Raw genomic sequence first — 18,334 nt, 5'->3', positions numbered from 1 at the left:
TTTAGCCAGCATGTTCAGTGCCAAAATGTACATTAGATGTATAATATGATGCAGATGTATAATATGATGCGGTCTTTCCAGGAGGGACAGTGTGGACAGACTTTATTGTAATCTAAAGGGATCACTTAAAAAGTACCCACTGTCGTAGTTGTGGTAGGAGAATCCTGTGTAGCAATGACAAATGCGGGTTTAATAAGGAATTTAGGGGGAAAACAAGTATTTATAGCTGTGTTTATAGCATGAAAGCAGCACTTTAAAGCAGGAAATCCACCTCATATCGAACACTAGCACACCATGTGGCGAGAGCGGGAATTTCGCCATCAATCAGCGTTTCCCCTCCGCGTGCGGTCACATGACAGCTCCGTCACTTGTCTTCGTTGCCTGGCAACATGAGGCCTTCAGCGATTATTCTAAATTCCTTGACTCTCCGGTCGCTCATCCCTCCGTTTCTCCGGCAGACAGTCATCAAATTGCTCCACCAGTTTGTTCAGCTGTGTCGTGATTGTCTTCTTTACAACTTCCGTGTCCACCTGTTGTCCCTCACGACAGTCGTCCGGTCGGTTTTCACAAACATAGCTTGTTTCTGGTGACCCACCAGCTCAGAATCATCGTTTTAATCCATCTTGTATTTTAAGAGGTTTTTTTGACGCATCTATTTCGTTCAGGGACACCTCCTTACCTTAAGTTCTCTGCCACTTTTACGAATCAATTAAGAACAGACGTTCAATTCGCCTTTGATTGTAGTTCCGTCACGTTTTATCTTCCCACTAATTACGGCAACATACGTTTACAAAAAATAAAAATCTTTGAATGTAACAGACGGCAGCACACTTTAACTTTTGTCACTTCTGGTTTATTACAAGCAGATTCGAGTGTGACTTTGTCAGCACAGGGATTATTGCAGGACATTAAAACCAAAGAAATAAAATAAGGAGTGACGGGTTGATTAGATATAGAAGATAACTCCAGTCTGGGATAACAACCGACACAGAAGACTGAGAGAGAAAAAGAAAAGAATGACACCATTAGTAAAGTCCTGCGGGTCTGTGTGAAGCTTCATCCTCTTCAGACACTTTGGCTCAACGTGTCCATGCTGTGCTGCGGAGAGTTTCATGACCCACACAATACTGTACAACTTCCACTCGTATTAGTAAAACTTGCGCTTAATACTTCCGACTTGGTCGGAAACTGTGTGGAGGAAATTCAGCTTTTTTTTGGTAGGCTTTAATTATGCTGAATAAAAGTCATAAAACACTGTTTTAGCAAGTCGTTTTGGGACTTTTGGGTTGAGGGGAATTTATCTGCATCTTCCTGTCAAGTGAACGTTTAACCCTCGCAGAAGCTGTGTTGCAGTTAGATCTCAAGAACACTTTCCATCAACACGCTGCCGCCTTTGGCTGTTTCCCATGATGGCTGATTTTGGCCTTCTGTCAATCACATCAACAGCCTCGACCAAAAAACTCAGTATTCAGAAAACCCTTCTGAACATGTGATAAATAATCAATAGTGCAAGAATTTGGGGAACCACAAATTAGGAGCATATTAAAGATCTTGCCTCTGGTCTCAGGTGAAGCTTTTAAACGCTCAACTTTGGTTATTCTTGGAATTTGGACTTGTTCCGTTTTCGTTTGTCATGATGGCTTTTATCTCCAGGGTGCGTGACAACTTTTTCTGGTGAGTTTTATTAGAAAACTTGCTCTGGGACAGCCGTTACCTGTGATCCTGGACTGTACAAATAGAACTGAATGTGATGATTCGCTCTTATTTATATTTATTTATACATTTATATCGCACAGGTCCAAAGTCTACAGCATATCAGACTAGCCTTTGACGCAAGTATAAAGATGTAAAAGTAGTAAACTTAGTTTCAGTACAAACCGGAGTACAAACAGACCAAAACAAAAAGGTGGAGTGAAGTGAACGTGCGCTAGATATGGCTAAATCTGTATGTTTTGGTTTAAACAAGGACATAAACGGGCGTGAGGTGACAGAAGCTCTCCAAGGGTGGCAGTAGGCGCACGCGGGAGGTAAATCCCCCGCGTATTCAAGACGCTGTGGCACATTTTAAGTATGAAAGCTGATACCAAGGCAAAGGCGACGTACCTGGATTTCAAAGGAAACAGCCGTATGGAAATGGAAGTCACGCGAGGCTTTCTTGTTGCATATTTATATATAATTGGCCACAAACATTGGACAAAATAATGAAAAATGCTTAAAAGATTTTTCAGGGGGATGGGGGGGGGGGTTTAACAGATTGCAGGACTTAAGTCATGGCTAGTCGACCTTTCCCCCCCTCCTGAGCGCTTCACGCCTTGTCAGGCCTCCCGTCCATCTAATCCACACAAAGGAGGGTCTCCAGGTCCTTTTTTTTTTGGAAGCGAGAGTCTCACTCGGTGTGAACGCCGGCGGCCTCTCCGTTTGGCGAGGAAGACTCAGTTGGTTAAGGTGCTGGATGCGCGGAAGTAGGACAGGAACTTGAAACAGAGGCTGACCACAAAGTACCAGATGTTTCGGGCCATCTGGGAGCGGGCGATGAAGACCCTCCATATGAATACCACCAACACGGTGTTGAAGGTGTAACGGATGTTTCTCAGCCTGGGAGAAAAAGAACACCATGAGTGGTTTGAAACTCAAAACGGTATTCATGCTTGAGAGACGACACTCACTTCCTCAGATGCTGCCTGGCAGCGGGGATGTCGGACATGTCTTCGTTCAGGACATACTTCTTGGTGCCGATGCAGTAATTCTCGATGTACTCGGGCCAGTTAAGCTGGCGCACGTCGAAGTTAAAAGTCTGCAGAACGTATGAAGAAAAGCTGTTAAACCATGTGCGATCCCTCCTCTCACCATTAGATGGCGCAAGAGGGCTTTAAAACGGACAGTTTCACGTTCTGAACATCTACAAATAGGATATTTGTCGCATATTTGACCCCAAGTGGCTGACCTTCCTGTCCTCTGGGGTCATCTGGCTCATCAACATGTTCAAGTTCTCAGAGTTCCACTCCCAGTCCTGACTGCTGAAATACTCCAGCAGGCCGATGGCCTTATGCAGGCGGTTGAAGATGCGCATCATCCTAAAAACAAGACAAGGGGGTCAAAGGTCATGACTTCCTCGCGGTTCATTTCAAGCGGTTCATGCGGCGCGGCCCTTACTGCGGCTTTTGCCCCGACAGTCTCAGGAAGAGGTCGTAGATGAAGGCGGGGAACTTGTGGCTGACCAGGATCCAGTACTGGTTGATCAGGTAGTTGGAGGTGATGTTGGCGTTGGGCCTACGGAAGGCCTGCTCCAGGGGGTTCCGCTTGAAGGAGGAGATCACATGATGCTCTGCGGAAATGTGCCGAAAGCAGGGGGACAAGAGAGGCAGAAAAGGGGAGTTTAATCCATCACCCAGCCTATCCAGGGGGTGAAAGCATTCCAGTTTCCAGGTACGGCCCGCGACTTCCAGGAAGCCCCACCAGTCAAAATTGCAGGGAAACATCAGGAAAAGCAGCCACCCCCCACCCCCAACCAGCGGCCACGTGACCGCAGATGTTACATCACAGCACGCAAACTCTGCTCTCCACTCTGCGTTTCCATGGAAACACGTTATGTGGCGGCCACAGGGGGCTGTACTGACCAGATCCGAGGTGACAGCCAGCTGTGGCCGGGACGCCGCCCCCCCGCGGCGTGGTTGGTGGACACGGCCCTGCTAAGCTCGAGCCGCTGTCCCTGGTCCGGGATTAGAAACGCAGAACCTGCTCAGAATAATCCTGGGCAGTTTGTCAGCATCTTTATTCCTTTTTTTATTTCCAACGACGATAGCGAGGAAAGGCCCTTTGTGGCTAACCTGACAGCCTCCACCCTCTAATCCCAGTTTAATCTGCCGACTCGCTGAGATGGACCCGGAAATCCGGACCATTTAAATTCAGACTGACCAACAGAGCCTGGCGTGTTTGCACGTTCTCACTGTTTTGAAGGCGAAATGGCAAACGGGGACTCACTGAAATCATAAATTGTGAATTTCATTTTAAGCGCGAGTAAAATTCCCAGCAGCAGAAGAGGATTAACCGCGCTCGGTTAGCGTGCTAACATCTCAGCGGGGAGGGTGATGGCGCACCAACCGCTCACCTTCAAACACGCTAACGGGCACACCGATTGGTGGTGGTGGGTGTTTAAAGAGGACACTGGAATCACTGGAATGCGGTAAATTCCCGTGTACGTACCGATCTCTCCCCAGTGGAACGGGTTGATGCCTCCAGTCGTGCAGTTGTATACCAGAGCCGATTTGGGCCTGTAGGGTGCAAGAAAAAGTTATGTCATGTCTGATTTCTAGTCCAGAGGCTTGACATGTATTTAGAGATCATCATTGACATCTTATTCTTATCGGCACTTGTGATTCAGTGGCGTCTGGAGCTCACCTGTGGACGGCCGTGTACCAGCCAGCAGCCAGGGTGAGGTTGATGACCACGTCCACGGGGATCAGATCGGCCACAGCGTCGTTGTTGGCTCGCATGGTGCGCAAGATCCCTTTTCCGGCCTGAAGAGTCCAATTTGAGAAACAAAAAACAAAAAGAAAGGTGCATAAATAACTGCATCTCGGAATTCCTGGAAGGACTAAAGAAGCGACGAAAGGCTCCACTCACGGCGATGAAGACGCCGCTCGGGCCATTGAAGTTGTCGATCCAACCCTGAGGGGCGAGAGGAGAGACAGACACGACGGTATGGGAGATGGTCAGCTTTAATCAGGGCACATTTAAGACGACCCGGTATTTCCCCGCCCACAAGGCGCCCACTGGTGTTGAGGAGACCAAGCGGGAGTTTTTATGTTACTGACGGGACCTGCCAGCAGCTAACGCTGCACATTTATGAATAGCAACCACCACGATGAGTAAGCCTTTCACGCTAACTCTTCGGAACATCGACAAAAGGCAAGAGGGGTGTGAAGGGAACACTGACGGGGAACGGCTCCTGCCAGCTGGCTCCCACGATGGAGGGTCTGATGATGGCGATGTTGAGCTGGTCCTGCTCCTGCTGCACCACGAACTCGGCCAGAGCTTTGGTGTAGGTGTAGGTGTTGGGCCGGTCACCGATGAGCCGCGGCGTGATGTCCCGCACGATGCCGTCATCCATCCACCTGCGGACACGAAGAGTCTGAGACGAAAAAGGCCGAAACGTTCCGGCGCGCCCGGCGAGGACGCCTCACTCACTCGAGTGACTCGATGAGCTTCCTGGGCTCGACGGGAGGAGGGTAGATGACCTCGTCGATGTGCTTGCGGTTGCAGTTTGCATAGGCGGTGGAGATGTGGATGAAGGCCTCGAGGTGGTGCATCTGCTTGGCCAGGCTGAGGAGCTGCTGCGTGGCGATCACGTTCAGCTGCAGTGCGTGTCTGCGGGGGGAGAGGAGAGGGAGGGAGAGGAGAGAGAGGGGAGAGAGAGAGGGGAGAGGAGAGAGAGGGGAGAGAGAGGGAGAGAGAGAGGGAGAGAGGGAGAGAGAGGGAGAGAGAGGGAGAGAGGGAGAGAGAGGGAGAGGGGAGAGAGGGAGAGAGAGAGGGAGAGGGGAGAGAGAGGGAGAGAGGGAGAGAGAGGGAGAGAGAGGGGAGAGGAGAGAGGGGGGGAGAGAGAGGGGAGAGAGAGAGGAGAGAGAGAGGGAGAGGAGAGAGAGGGGAGAGAGAGAGGGAGAGGAGAGAGAGGGAAAGATAGAGAGAGGAGAGAGAGGGGAGAGAGAGAGGGAGAGAGGGGAGAGGAGAGAGGGGGGGAGAGAGAGGGGAGAGAGAGAGGAGAGAGAGGAGAGGAGAGGGAGAGAGGGGGGAGAGAGGGGGGAGAGAGGGGAGAGGGAGAGAGAGAGGAGGAGAGAGGGGAGAGGAGAGAGGGGGGGAGGGGAGAGAGGGGAGAGAGAGGAGAGAGGGAGAGGGGAGAGAGAGGGAGAGAGGGAGAGAGAGGGAGAGGGGAGAGAGAGGGAGAGAGGAGAGAGAGAGAGGGAGAGAGAGAGGGGGGGAGAGAGAAAGCGAGCACAATCTGTCAGACTGCGTGCGTGTCCGTGTGTGCGTGAGGGCAGATAATGTCAGCGTTTGACCATTTGCACGCGTGATCGTTCGCCTCCGCCAAGAACCGAGGCAGCAGAGATTAAAACGACGTGGAGGGACGGAGACACGGAAGAGGAGGGCGGAGGAAACATCTGCTCCCCCCAGGCCTCTGTGGGGGGGCTTCGTACTGCGAACACCAGTTAACAAGTGCTGCAACGATTCAGTTTATTCTAAAGCTGCATGTTTACAGCAACAGGGACACACACACACACACCCTTGTACTTCTATCTTTGGCAGGACCTCCACTGACATACTGGATTTCCCAGCTCGGTACCATAACCATCACAACTAACCCCTAACCCTATTCTCAACCTTACGCCCCAGACTTAACCCTCCAACAGTCCTTTAAGTTGTGGGAACCAGTTAAAATGCCCCCACTTCCCAAAAATGTCCTCACTTTGCTCATAGAATGAGGAGTCTGGTACTCAAAATGTAGTGAGTATGAGCACACACACACACACACACACAGATGATGAGTGTGTTTTCTGCATGGGCGGAGCTAGCGAGGAATGTGTGACGGGGGCCTGACGGAGCGTCGGCATGGTCAGTCAAATCTGACTCCGCCCACAACAATGTGGCTCATTCAGCGGCATCACATAACAGGAAGTTCCTGTTAACAAATTAACGATTACAGTAAAAGAACTTTATGTAATGGTATGTGTGTGTGTGTGCGCGTGCGTGTCATCACTTTAGTGGCTCGTCGAAGCGGATGGTGGCAGCGCAGTGGAAGACGATGTTGATGCAGCTGGCGAGCTTCTCGCCGTCCTGGGGGCTGATGGCCAGGCCCGGCTGCGTCAGCTCGCTGCTGATGGGGATGATCTTCCGGTGGAAGTCGGGGTCGTCTTCTCGCACGCGATCAAAAAGCTGCGGGGAAAGAAAACACCGTCGCGCCCACTTAGTGCCAGGAAGTGAAACATTTGATCATTTTGGAGGCGTGTCCAAATGTAAGGCGAGGGTCACAGTACCCTCTGGAGTACACTTAATGTATCCCAGAATGCATTGCGGAAAGTAGCCTGGCCAAGAAATATATCCCATCATCCTTTGTGGTTGCACCCAAGACGCTAGACTGGACACTAATATTTATTTAATGAAATTAAATATTAATGATATAAAGGTACAACAACAACAAACAACCAGGGAGTGTTTTGAATGTATCAATCAGTAGAAAAAATTAAACGCCACGTCCCACAGCGGAATTTGAGTAAGGCCACTAAGTAGGACACTCCAGGCAGCTCCCTATCTAGTGAGCAGTGGCCACCCCCGCCTGACCAGGTGTGGCCCGACATAGACGCCCCCGTCTCCCCTTTCCGTGCCCCCCACCCCCACCACACCCCTCGTGCACGGAGGGACACGTATATCTGCTGCGACCTCGCCGCCTGCAGTCGGCCAATCCGATGAGACAGATTTCCACGTGGGGGGAAAAAAAAGGAGGGAAGAGTTCTCCACCGCCGAGATGGTGGGAATCTGTCACGCAGCTGCCTGCTCGCGCGAGGCCGCGTCGCCTTTAAACATCTGTTTCTTCGATCGCCGACGCAGCAGCGTTTAAGGTTCTGCTGCCGAGCCACCACAGAACAGGACCGGCGGCCTCCGGCATTCCTTAAACAGACTGGAATGTGTCAGGCGGGAACAGTTTCCATTCTGCTCTGCTGAGCTCTGACAGCAGTTCCTCTCCTGGGCGTGGACCAACGTCAGACTGCTCCTGCAGCAAAGCCCTTCAAACGAGCGGGAATTACACAGAGGTGGAAAAAGTGATGGTCAAGCTAATGGCTGGAAGGCTGTAAAGGGTCGGTACCACTCAGCCACTCAGAGGCCTCCCAACATTCAAAGGAAGAAACGGAAGCCATCCGCATGTAGGCTTAAATGTATGGAAATGCCTTTAAAAGGGACACGAACTTTGGCTAATGTCTCTGTAAAATAACATTAGCATGCTAATTGCTAATTCATACAGACACTGGTGTTTCTCATCAGGTCACGAACAGCAACAAGACTCTTCTCTGGGAGTCCAGAACAGGGTTTCTACACTAGATGACACCAAATCTGACGGACTGGAATGAGATTGTTGCCATGTTCTGAAGCAGTGTTGCAGGATTAGCCAGTGATTCTTGCTTTCAACAATGTTTTCCCGTCAAGTCTGTCAGAACAAGGCTCCCACCCCGCCTCCCTCATCAGCCTCGCCCTAATGCGTCATACTGGAGCCCGCTTGGATATTTTATCCTCGTTTTCCTGGCCCGGTGTGGTTTTTAGGGAGTTAGCTACTTTGCCCCCGTCTTTCTGTGACTCAGCCTTTCGTGCATCCCCGCCCAGATTTGTTGTCTGGTGGTTTTGCTCGCGGATTTCCTCCTAAATTCCCCAAACCTTTTCCACCCTGGAGATTTGCCAGCAGCCTACAGTTGCAACATGCTCGCTGAAATGTTGCTCCGCCACCTCCTGTTAGCTTACCTGCACATAATCAGAAATAATCGACCGCAGCGGCTTCAGTTAGCGTGCTAAACATTAGCATGTTTAGCATGGCCGGCTGCAGGTTATTTGCAGAACAGGACAATAAGTGCAGGACTGGATTTGAGAGCTTAAGAAACACCTCTGAAGGCTAAAAATACCGGAGTGTGTATGCGCTCACGCAACCAAAATAGTAGCACGCGTTGTTATCAGGAAAGCTTCACAGAGGGGGGGCATCAGGGTCAGAGGGGTGAGCGAGGCAACGGAATGTGGGAGCCAGAGGAACGCAGGCCGAGGGTGGCGCTGGAGAAACACGGCATTGTTTTGCGTCCACCCCCCCCCCCCCCCCCTCAAACCCTCTCAAACCCAGCAACGACGGCCCGGCGGACGTCTGCACACCGACACAAAGGCGCTTCAGTTGTGGAAAATGACCTCCAGTGTCTCAGCGGACGCCCTGAACCAGCAATCGTGAAGGTTAAGAATTAGCACTTCACTTGTCCTTCAAACCATCTCTGGCCTTTGCCGACGCCCCTGGTGGTGGTGGTGGTGGTGGTGGTGGGGGAAGGGGGGGAACAGGAGGCTGACGGGGGGGTAAACCCTCCTGGGAGTCAAAATCAGGCCCTGATTGTGCAGAAAGATAACATTAATGCTACGCTCTTCAGGCTCGGTTCTCCTCTCTGGGGAAGGAGAGTGGAAGTACCAACAGATGAATCCTCAGTGTATCTATGGAGCCACAGTGGGGGGAGGGGGGGGGGGGGTCCCCGCTAACATGCTCGTTCTGCACCTCTATAACAGTGCGGTCCTTAATGGGCCGATCTGTTTCATAGACTCAAGTGAATTTGCGGCCTAATTATGCTCCGCGTGGCTCCGCGCTCGTCTTTCAGCGGCTGCGTCACGCGCCACCCACCCACAGACGAGCAGCAGCACGCCTCTGCAGCGCCGCACAGGCAGCTGGGGGGGTCTGCCCGGACACGTCGGTCATGTTTCCTGTTGAGACAGAGCCCGACAAGTCTGAGACAGCAGCAGGGAACAAGCCAATCCATACCAGAGGTCGGCAGGAGCCGCGCTCGACGTGCACGATTCTCTGTGACACTTGATCATTATAGGACCTCCGGGTACGCCATCTTCACCCTCATCACGTAAACAACCCAGTTTTCAAAGGGCAAAAACACATCCGACGTCAATGCTCGCTATGCTATCCATCCTTAAAATGTTGTAACGCTGGTAGATCCTGAAATAAAGGAAATCACACCCTGATCTAGGAACGCACGGATCAACAGATACGCATCAGTGCTGGCATCACGCTGCTGTTGCGTATGTGAAACAAAAGCCATCAGATAAACCCGTCGGTGTTGTAGCCGTGCACACAAAACAGCAGAGAACAGCCCGGCACCTGCAGTTCTCCTTGTGTCCACCGGGGGCAGAGTTCTGCCCCTCCCAAGTTTGACCGTTGAAACTTCCCTTTTTTTTAACGGAAAACTTACCTATCAAGTTACACTAAACAACACACCCACACACACACGCACACACACACGCGCACACACACACACACAATCTCAACTATGGGGTGTGTCTGAAACCATCGCCAGTAAAGGCAGAGAACGATGAGGAAGAAGCGATAAGGAAAACTGACAAAAACAAACGCGACAAAGCATGACGGATTACGATCATGTGCAATGATGTATCAATTTATTCAGATATTCATCGCTCCAATCACAGACCAGACCGGCCCAGCTGGACGCCGGGTTTGATTGACAGCCCGCTGGCGGGGCAAATGTAATGGGCAACCAGAACAACCATGCAGGCCATTCTGTGCCTGGCAGCCCCTCACACACACACACACACACACACACACACACACACACACACACACACACACACACACACACTGCAGCAGCAGAATGACTGTTTTCCCCTTTATTCATTAGCCGTCTGTACTCGAGGCTCCTTTAATGGACATTGCTTCCATCCGTGGACAGGAAATGAGCGAGTGCGTACTTGGCCCCGTGTCAAGCGGTGCCCCGATGGCAGACGCCATCAGACTGATGCCAAAACCAATGGAAAATCATTGAGGGGCTACTTCAGCGGAAGCTGAATCACATGAGGATATTTGCGTAAATACAGTACCTGCTAGCATGCAGCGGGACTCCCAGTTAGCCACCTAAACCACCCGTCAGCTATAAACAAACAGATCCTCCTTTTTTAATTAATGTCATGTGAAAATGGCTCAATCTCTCCTTTGGATCCGTTCATAAGCTAACCGCCTGTTAGCCTGGAAACAACTTGAACGGGCAGTCAGGCACAGCGAAATGAGTGTCTGGAACACCTCTCGTCTCCTTCCCCACGCCGCCTTTCTGCCTCCTCATCCCTGCTTCCGCTCCAGCACACCTAATCTTCGAAGGCCGCCTTTATCGCGCTCCTCGTATTTGCCTCCTGACCTTCGTCTGAGTCTCGACGGCGAACTCTTCTGAGGTCGATTATCCACTTCTTCGCCATGGCAACGGTGCGCAGGCAAATGCTCTGTAAACACGCCTGATACCGCTGGGCGCGCCGGCGTGACCATATTTGGACTCATTTGAATTTATGACCTGCGACTCAAAAAGGTCCAGCTGGGCTGAAGAGCCCCGGCTCAGGCTGCTGCCTCAGGTGCTTTAGCTCTGCATCATTCCTGACCCGAAGCTTGAAACAGCAGTGGAACACCTGAAAGGGTCAAAGGTTAAACTGTGGAGTTACCTTGCACGTCATCATTTCGCTGACCCTCTGCTGCATTGACTGCCCGGCTTTGGGTCTGACCAGCAGGTACAGGGCCTTGACCTCGGGGCAGGACCTCAGGAGCTTCTCCACCAGCACTTTCCCCATGAACCCAGTGGCCCCCGTGATCAGCACGCTCTTGCCGGCGTAGTATTCGGCCATCCTGCTGCAGGCCGCGCCCCCGCAGACGTCCGCAGGCCTGGGGTGAGCGTCAGCCTCCTGTTCCCCGAGCCTGCTCGGCTCCGGGCCTTCACACGACTCCTGTAGCGGAAGGAGAGAGAACGCTGAACTCAAATGGTTGCTAACAACATCAGCCGCTATGCTAACCAAATGGCTCTTGACAGAGGGGGACGTTGGGGAGGGATCGGACGTGCAAACGCAAGTCTGTCGAATATTTTAAAAGGATGATTCATTCACCTTAGTTTCCAGTCAACACCGCAGAGAACATTGGCTTTGCCGAAACCTGACTTTAGATTAGGATGTTTGCTTTGGCTAATTCTGGATTTCAGTCCTTTCAGTCCTCCTGATGGTTGTCATGGAGACGCGTCATTAAGACCAGCAGCGACTTCACTTCCTGAGGACTCTTGGGGGTCCTCGTGACCCTCAACAGATCCACCACAGAGATCACCGTGACCTGCCTGTGTGAGGATCCCCTCAGGGGGTCATAAAGGCCTCCCAGAGGACACGACCCGGCCTGGAGGGGGTCCAGTCCGCTCCCAACTGCTCCCAGGTCTTTGGACCAGCTCGGTAAACCCACGACAAAAGAAGGCGGCTCCAGCTCACCTGCTGCCGTTTGTTTTAGATAAACTGACCCGCAGCTGAACCCTGAGTTCTGACACACTGAACATGCAGCTGGACCGTTATTCCGATGGGGAATTAGGAGTATCGATACGGGGGGGGTAATGGACCGTGCGTTCACTTTCTGACCCGCTCGATAAAAAAATCAGGAGTCGCATCTGCTGCCGCGAGCCAGCAGGACCCGGAGCAGGACAGCAGACAGATCAGGTGGAACACAGAGGAGGATGTGAGCCCTGTGTGGGAAGCTGCGTAATTGTGTTGCACACTCAAACAGGAAGTGAGATACGACAGGAAGCCCGAGAGACAACACGCCCAGAAGCTGAAGTGGAGCTTCAGAAAAACCTCTTTTGAACACAGTGAGACAGCAGGTTTGTCCTCAGACTTTGACCGAGCGATGGACGGGACTCGTGCCGTCCTCACACTCAGGACTTGTGAACTGGAGTTGGTACTTGGACGTCCGTACTTCGGAGTACAGACTTTTGGCCAGTGCGGCTGTTGGGGTGGCTGGCCAGTGAAATGCATTGTGGGATACCTAGCTGTCCCAAGTCCACATATGGAGATATGGAAAAATGGACAGAGCCGAGACACCTCCGGGACACTTGGGCCTTAGTTGTCAGGTTTCAGATTTAAAGTTGAAACAATAGTTGGGCTGACGGGAGCGCGACGACCACGAAGGGTACCACAACTGGTGACCCGTCCAGGGTGGGGTAGAGTCCACCTCGTAACACGCTCCGGCTTTATTATCCGATAAAACATACGACCACATATGAACCTCTGAACCTGCTGACAGCAGCACCCCCCCCCCCCCCAAGTCAGAAACTCGACTGTTTGGAGCGACTCCCCTGAGCCGCCACCCTCCTCTTTTTGCCTCCCCTCTTGGGTAAGATACAACAATTCCCTTACGCCCGCTTTCCTTCTGTCCTCTCTGGGACAACAGGGACCTGCGCCGGGGGGGCCCGACATTCCAGCTTCATAGGGATTCTCAGAGGACGGAACGACGAGGGTGGTGGGGGTGAAAGTCACTACGGATTAACGCCTTACAATAGAAATGTTCCTGCAGCTGGAGAAGTGCTGGAATGAACACACAAACACACACACACACACACACACACACACACACACACACACACACACAGCCATGTTCTCCAGAGATTACACAACCCGGCTCTTCCTCTGCCCGTCAGGCCGACGGCGCCCGGCCACCTGCTCGCGGAGGCCAGCGGGGAAACTGGAGTTAAGCTCTTGTTTCTCTTTACAGACGTCTGCGTGTCGGTTGCAGGTTCGTTCAAATGATTCGCACATCCGGATTCTAGCAAAATCTGGGCTGAGGATCAAAGAAGATGATCGGAATTTCAATCCAGATCCAGATCCAGGAGGCTACTGCGGGCAAATCTGTTCTTCCCGCCCTCATTTCGGAGGGTTGGTTAATGCTTTAGATGCTTGTTTACATCTGAATACATCAAAGCGAGGGAAAGAGATGATTGGATGCTAGCTTTTCTAGCCGCTAGCTTTAACCTTGTGTTGTCAGATGAATACGGCTGCATCTTTTTTACTGTCATGACTTCCAAGAACAGACAGGACCGTGAGGACAAAGTCCTGCTTCGGCGCGAGAGGCACACAAACAGCTAAGCTAGGCAGAGGTTTACCAGCATCCTCAGTGAACTCTGCTGCTCTCTACCCTTTCATTCCATTTTCTGTCTTTCCTCCGGGGGTCTCTCCCCAGGAGGCCAACGCCATTCGTTGAAAACTGCGGCTCTGTCATCCTGCTGCTGCCTCCAGCTTTTCCAGGCTCAGACCGGCTATTAGCAGGTCAACCGAGTGCTGCTGGAAACACAGGCGAATAGCAGCAACACGCTGGCTAAAACCACTGCAGACGCACAAAAGCACACAGAGATGGAGATGGAGAGATGGAGAGATGGAGAGAGATAGAGAGAGAGAGGGAGAGAGAGAGAGAGAGAGAGAGAGGGAGATGGGGCGGGGGAGTGTGGGAAAACTACAGTAAAAGCAGCCAATAATTAAGGCGCCATTTGTCAAGTTAAATGCCAACGCCAGGAAACATAAAGGAGAAGTCAACCTCTGAGCACAAGCGTGCCAAGATTAACAAAATAAATTCCCCAAAGCCAAGAAAAACACATCAATGCTTGTTTTCACGTCCGAGAGCCAGAAAAAGAGGAGAATATACAACCGTTGTTCAGCTGAGAAACTGAAGCCTCTCAGGGCCGACAAGATTAATCTGATCTGGTCTGAGAGAAACCAGCGTTAGCACAGCCATAGGATAGGTGCTAGCTATAGGTGCTATCTAGGATAGGTGCTAGCTATAGATGCTATCTAGGATAGGTGCTAGCTATAGGTGCTATCTAGGATAGCTATCAACAATGCAGAGTTTAGGTTCAAACAACGCAGGCACAAGTTTTTTTTTAGCAGCTTCTGTAAACACGAACTTTGATGAAAAAGGGCTCGGGGGGTCTTTGACCTCTCACGGAGTCCAGATTATCTCCGATTGGATCGTGAATACACGGCTGTAATCAGGCTGTGATCCAAGATCGAATTAGCAAACGAAAGCAGCACATCTTCTCCTCCACTTCTCCGTTTCCCCCCTTGAAGCAGCTAACGGCTAATCTAATTAGGAGTAATTATATTAGCCAGGGGCTTCCACAGTTTAAGCGGCATCTTCTTAATTCAATTCTTTTGATCTCCAAACGAAGGTCGCGGCTCGATTTCAGGTATCGGCTACACGTGATTCGCTCATCGCGAGCGGGCTAACGTTTCCAAGCATCCATTTGCATGGAATGGATCGCGCCTGAGTCCGGAGGTTCTGTAATTACACCGCTCGGCCCGTCAGCGGCGTGGGCTCCTGCGCCAGCCACAAGATGGTGAATCTACCCGGGACGCCTCTCAGGGACGCCGCAGGTGAGGTAAACTTACATCAGAATTCAACTTCCTAAACCTTTTAATCAAGCATTTTACTGAGCTCCACATCCTCATCCAATCGCTGATCCGACTCTACAACTTCCGAGTTTGCGTCCACGCCGACACGATGATAAAGTCAAATGGACTCGCGAGGCGGCCTCTCTGTGCCTGCTGGTCCTGACTCACGGCCATTAAGAGCTTCTAAATCCCCTCCATTAGCCTCCCGTGACGCCGCTGTGGCCGGAGCGCCCACGCCTGCGTGGACTTCAACGTCATTCACCTACGTGTGTGTGTGTGTGTGTGTGTGTGTGTGTGTGTGTGTGTGGGTGTGTGTGTGGGGGGGGGGGAGGCACAGATGGGAGAGACTACCAAGGTGACCCGTTTTGATCTACGACATCTGCTTGTCAAATTAAAAGGAACATCTCGGAGGTTCTGTTCCGTCCAATCAGGATCTCCGGTTCTCCTGTAAGCGCTCTCCTGAAGGTGACCCCCGCCCACGCCCCCCCCACAACAACAGCTCTGCTCATTTATCAGCATCCACAGCTGCTGATGGAAACGCTGAGTCATGCTAAAGCGCTCCGCTCCGACTAGAGGAATTGCACCGACAACTCTTCGACTGATTACGCTCGTTGACAGTAAAGCTCCCAAACGGACAACGACGACTCTTCCTGGCGATGGAGTGACCAAAGAAGAAGAAACGGCATCGACCTCGACGCTGCCGAGGCTGCCTTGTCTGACCGTTAGCATTTGGAGTTCTGTTATCGAGTTTGCATCTAATTTCAATCAAGAACAAAACTGTTTCTTTTATTATTTGGTGAAGAAATTCAGCACTTTTTTTCTGAATTTCGCATTATTAGCAACACTTTGTTGAACTATCCGTTAATGCTGCGACTAATTAAGTTGGTAAAATGGACCCAGCGTTGATGCTAAAGGGGTGGATGCTAGCATGTAGACACATTCTCTACCTTTGAGCGGCGCTAACTTACGAGCTCCTTTTAGAGCTTTACATTTGGGCAGCGTGAAAAATGGGAGCCTTTCTGGCTATAAATACACAAACTAGCTAGCACGTTTCAAGCCAAATATAGGTCATCTGGAGAAGATAATTAGAGCACAATTTTTGATCCTAATTTAGGAATTAGCCCAGGACACGTTAGCCCTCGTGCACGAGACGAAGCCGTGCGCTAATTTTGTCACCACACATCAAAATACAACAAAAGTGGGCACAGCTACAGGATGAGAGCAGATGTTTTACACATGTTCACTGTCGCGGTGGTGACCAACTTCTGTTTGCTGCGTCATTGATCCGACAACACAGATCAGGTGTAACACACCGAATCTATTGAACAGGTGCACCAAGAATACCGCAGGTGTGAAGAAGACAACAGAAAATGTCTTTATATTATTATTACAGCTGATCAGAGAGGTGAGGTCCAGAGAGGTGGTTGTTTACTGATGTGGAGCAGAAATATTATAAACAGGAAGGACACTGGCTGGGTGTAGTCTCACTCACACACACACACACACACACACAAAGCCACATTTTTCTATGGTAACGCTGCTGTTTATCTCCATTGTTATGAAACAACAATGAGGAACATTTTCAGACCTTGGTACCAACCGTTTCTTTCTCCTCGCTGGCGTCAAAACAACTTCCAGCCTGAACCTTCAAATTAAATAATAAAAAGGCAGCATTTTTCATTTCCAACAACTTAACAGAATAGTACGAAGGCCAAAAGGAACTTTTGTGACAGCCGAGTCAATATTCAACCCGAACTAACATATCTTATTGCAAATAAAAATACAAGATGGAATAAAGATAAGATCACTTTATCATCACCTCAATTTACAACCACTTTTATCCTGCTTCTTCTACATAAATACCAAAAAAGTCCAGATAGCAGAGAAAAAGTAGGCTAACCGATTCAGTTACTTCCTGATTCATTTCCTGACCTGCGGAATTTACAGTTAAAATCTCAACGTTATTGTCTCCAGAAGTGTTTAATAAAAGAGTTTTAACCGAAAGTTTTAACTGAAATCTGTCAGATGCCTGAAGCAACAGCTTTTTTTTACACTTACTTTTTTAACTTTACTTATTAATACCCAACTGTAGATAAACAATATTGCCGTGTTGTTGTTTTTACTTAGATACTAACGCTGATTTTACCCTAATTATACGAACTAAAACCTGCTTATTTACGGAAAATGAACCCAAAACGACCCGGCAACTCGCGATTTAACAACCGTTGTGCTTTTATTCTGAAGGCCGGCGGAGCGACTTCCGGTCTGTTCGCGCCTAACGGTGGATGACTTCAGCCAGCTGCTCCACGCCGACTGCGGCTCGGGCTGAACCGCCCTGCACTGCGGTGGAGGGCGGTTCAGCCCGGCGCCAACTGCGCGTCTCCTCCCGACGCTTCTCCCACGTTTAGGCCGAATCACAGGACCCATATCTACCCCGAACATGAAGCCTCCCCCCCCGGCTGGTCCGACTCTCCGCGCCGGAGCCGGATTCTCCTCCGCCCTGCCGCGCTTGTGCGCCCGCACCGCGGCCAAAAAGCCCCGACCACAGATGCTCGGACGGCGGCGTGGATGCGGGGACGGGCCGTTATAAAATCCCGCACTGCGCGACGGCAGCAGACGAGCGGCGTTTCCCTACCGTCTCCATCGGTGGATGCGGTGCTCCTTCGTGCTGCGGTGTCCGGAGCGGCTGTGTGGCTGTGGCAGCTGCGCGCTCTCTGCCTCCTCCCACCGGCCGCCTCGGGCTCAGGCTGCTGGGATGCTTCCACCGCTTCAGAACGGCCCGGTTGGGTCCTGACGACTGTTACACCGACGCCAGATACCGAGTGGGCAGGGCCCGTCACCCCCGCCCTCCGGCACTCCTCTCGGTACGCGCCGTCCTATCGTGCGCAAACCGCACGTCACGCAAACTTTCATTCAATAAAAAAAAAATAAAATCGGGCGCTCGATCCGCCCCCCCCGTCACACCAAGCAGTGCCCCAACACTCTGTTGCTCTGTGTGTGTGTGTGTGTGTGTGTGTGTGCGCGTGTGCGTGTTCTGGAGCTCTGGGTCGATCCCCCCGGAGCACGCGAAGCAGCGGCGCTGAAAACACTCCAGTTGGGGGAGATCTTTATGAAAAAGAAACCGAAAAACAAGAAAAGAACAACAACCCCGAAACCACGGGGTTGGGGAGGAAGCGTGCACGGCAGTGCACGTGTTAGACATCCTCTATCTATCTTCACACAATGTGAAAACTATTCGGAGATCGTGGCTAAAAGGAGCCGATTCACGTTTTACTCACTAAATAACGGTTTTCAGGATTAGGAGCGCGTTTCAAAAGGTCAAACACTGACATCTGGTGGAGGACGTTGTGAACTGCAC

At 51.2% G+C, this 18,334-nt stretch overlaps 1 protein-coding gene across 2 annotated transcripts; it reads right to left on the bottom strand.

Annotated features, from left to right (window-relative positions):
* Positions 1 to 831: 831 nt before the first annotated feature.
* LOC101078787 (fatty acyl-CoA reductase 1) lies at positions 832 to 17,878 on the bottom strand. 2 transcript variants are annotated; one of them, XM_003972776.3, is made up of 12 exons: positions 17,612 to 17,876; positions 11,233 to 11,511; positions 6,752 to 6,927; positions 5,188 to 5,367; positions 4,937 to 5,114; positions 4,624 to 4,668; positions 4,399 to 4,517; positions 4,204 to 4,271; positions 3,154 to 3,325; positions 2,945 to 3,074; positions 2,667 to 2,794; positions 832 to 2,595 (listed from the first exon to the last, which is right to left on the bottom strand). In XM_003972776.3, the coding sequence occupies exons 1-12, from the start codon at positions 17,618 to 17,620 to the stop codon at positions 2,433 to 2,435; spliced, it is 1,647 nt and encodes a 548-aa protein (XP_003972825.1). In that variant the 5' UTR covers positions 17,621 to 17,876; the 3' UTR covers positions 832 to 2,432. The 2 variants fall into 2 exon arrangements, with proteins under 2 accessions (XP_003972825.1, XP_029681504.1); XM_029825644.1 differs by lacking the exon at positions 11,233 to 11,511 and having other exon boundaries at positions 17,612 to 17,878.
* Between the last annotated feature and the right edge of the window lie 456 nt (positions 17,879 to 18,334).

This window comes from Takifugu rubripes, chromosome 18 (assembly GCF_901000725.2).
Source record: "Takifugu rubripes chromosome 18, fTakRub1.2, whole genome shotgun sequence".
Classification (NCBI taxonomy): domain Eukaryota; kingdom Metazoa; phylum Chordata; class Actinopteri; order Tetraodontiformes; family Tetraodontidae; genus Takifugu; species Takifugu rubripes.
The sequence above is the reverse complement of the archived record's forward strand: the minus strand, read 5'-3'. Positions and strand labels throughout refer to the sequence as shown.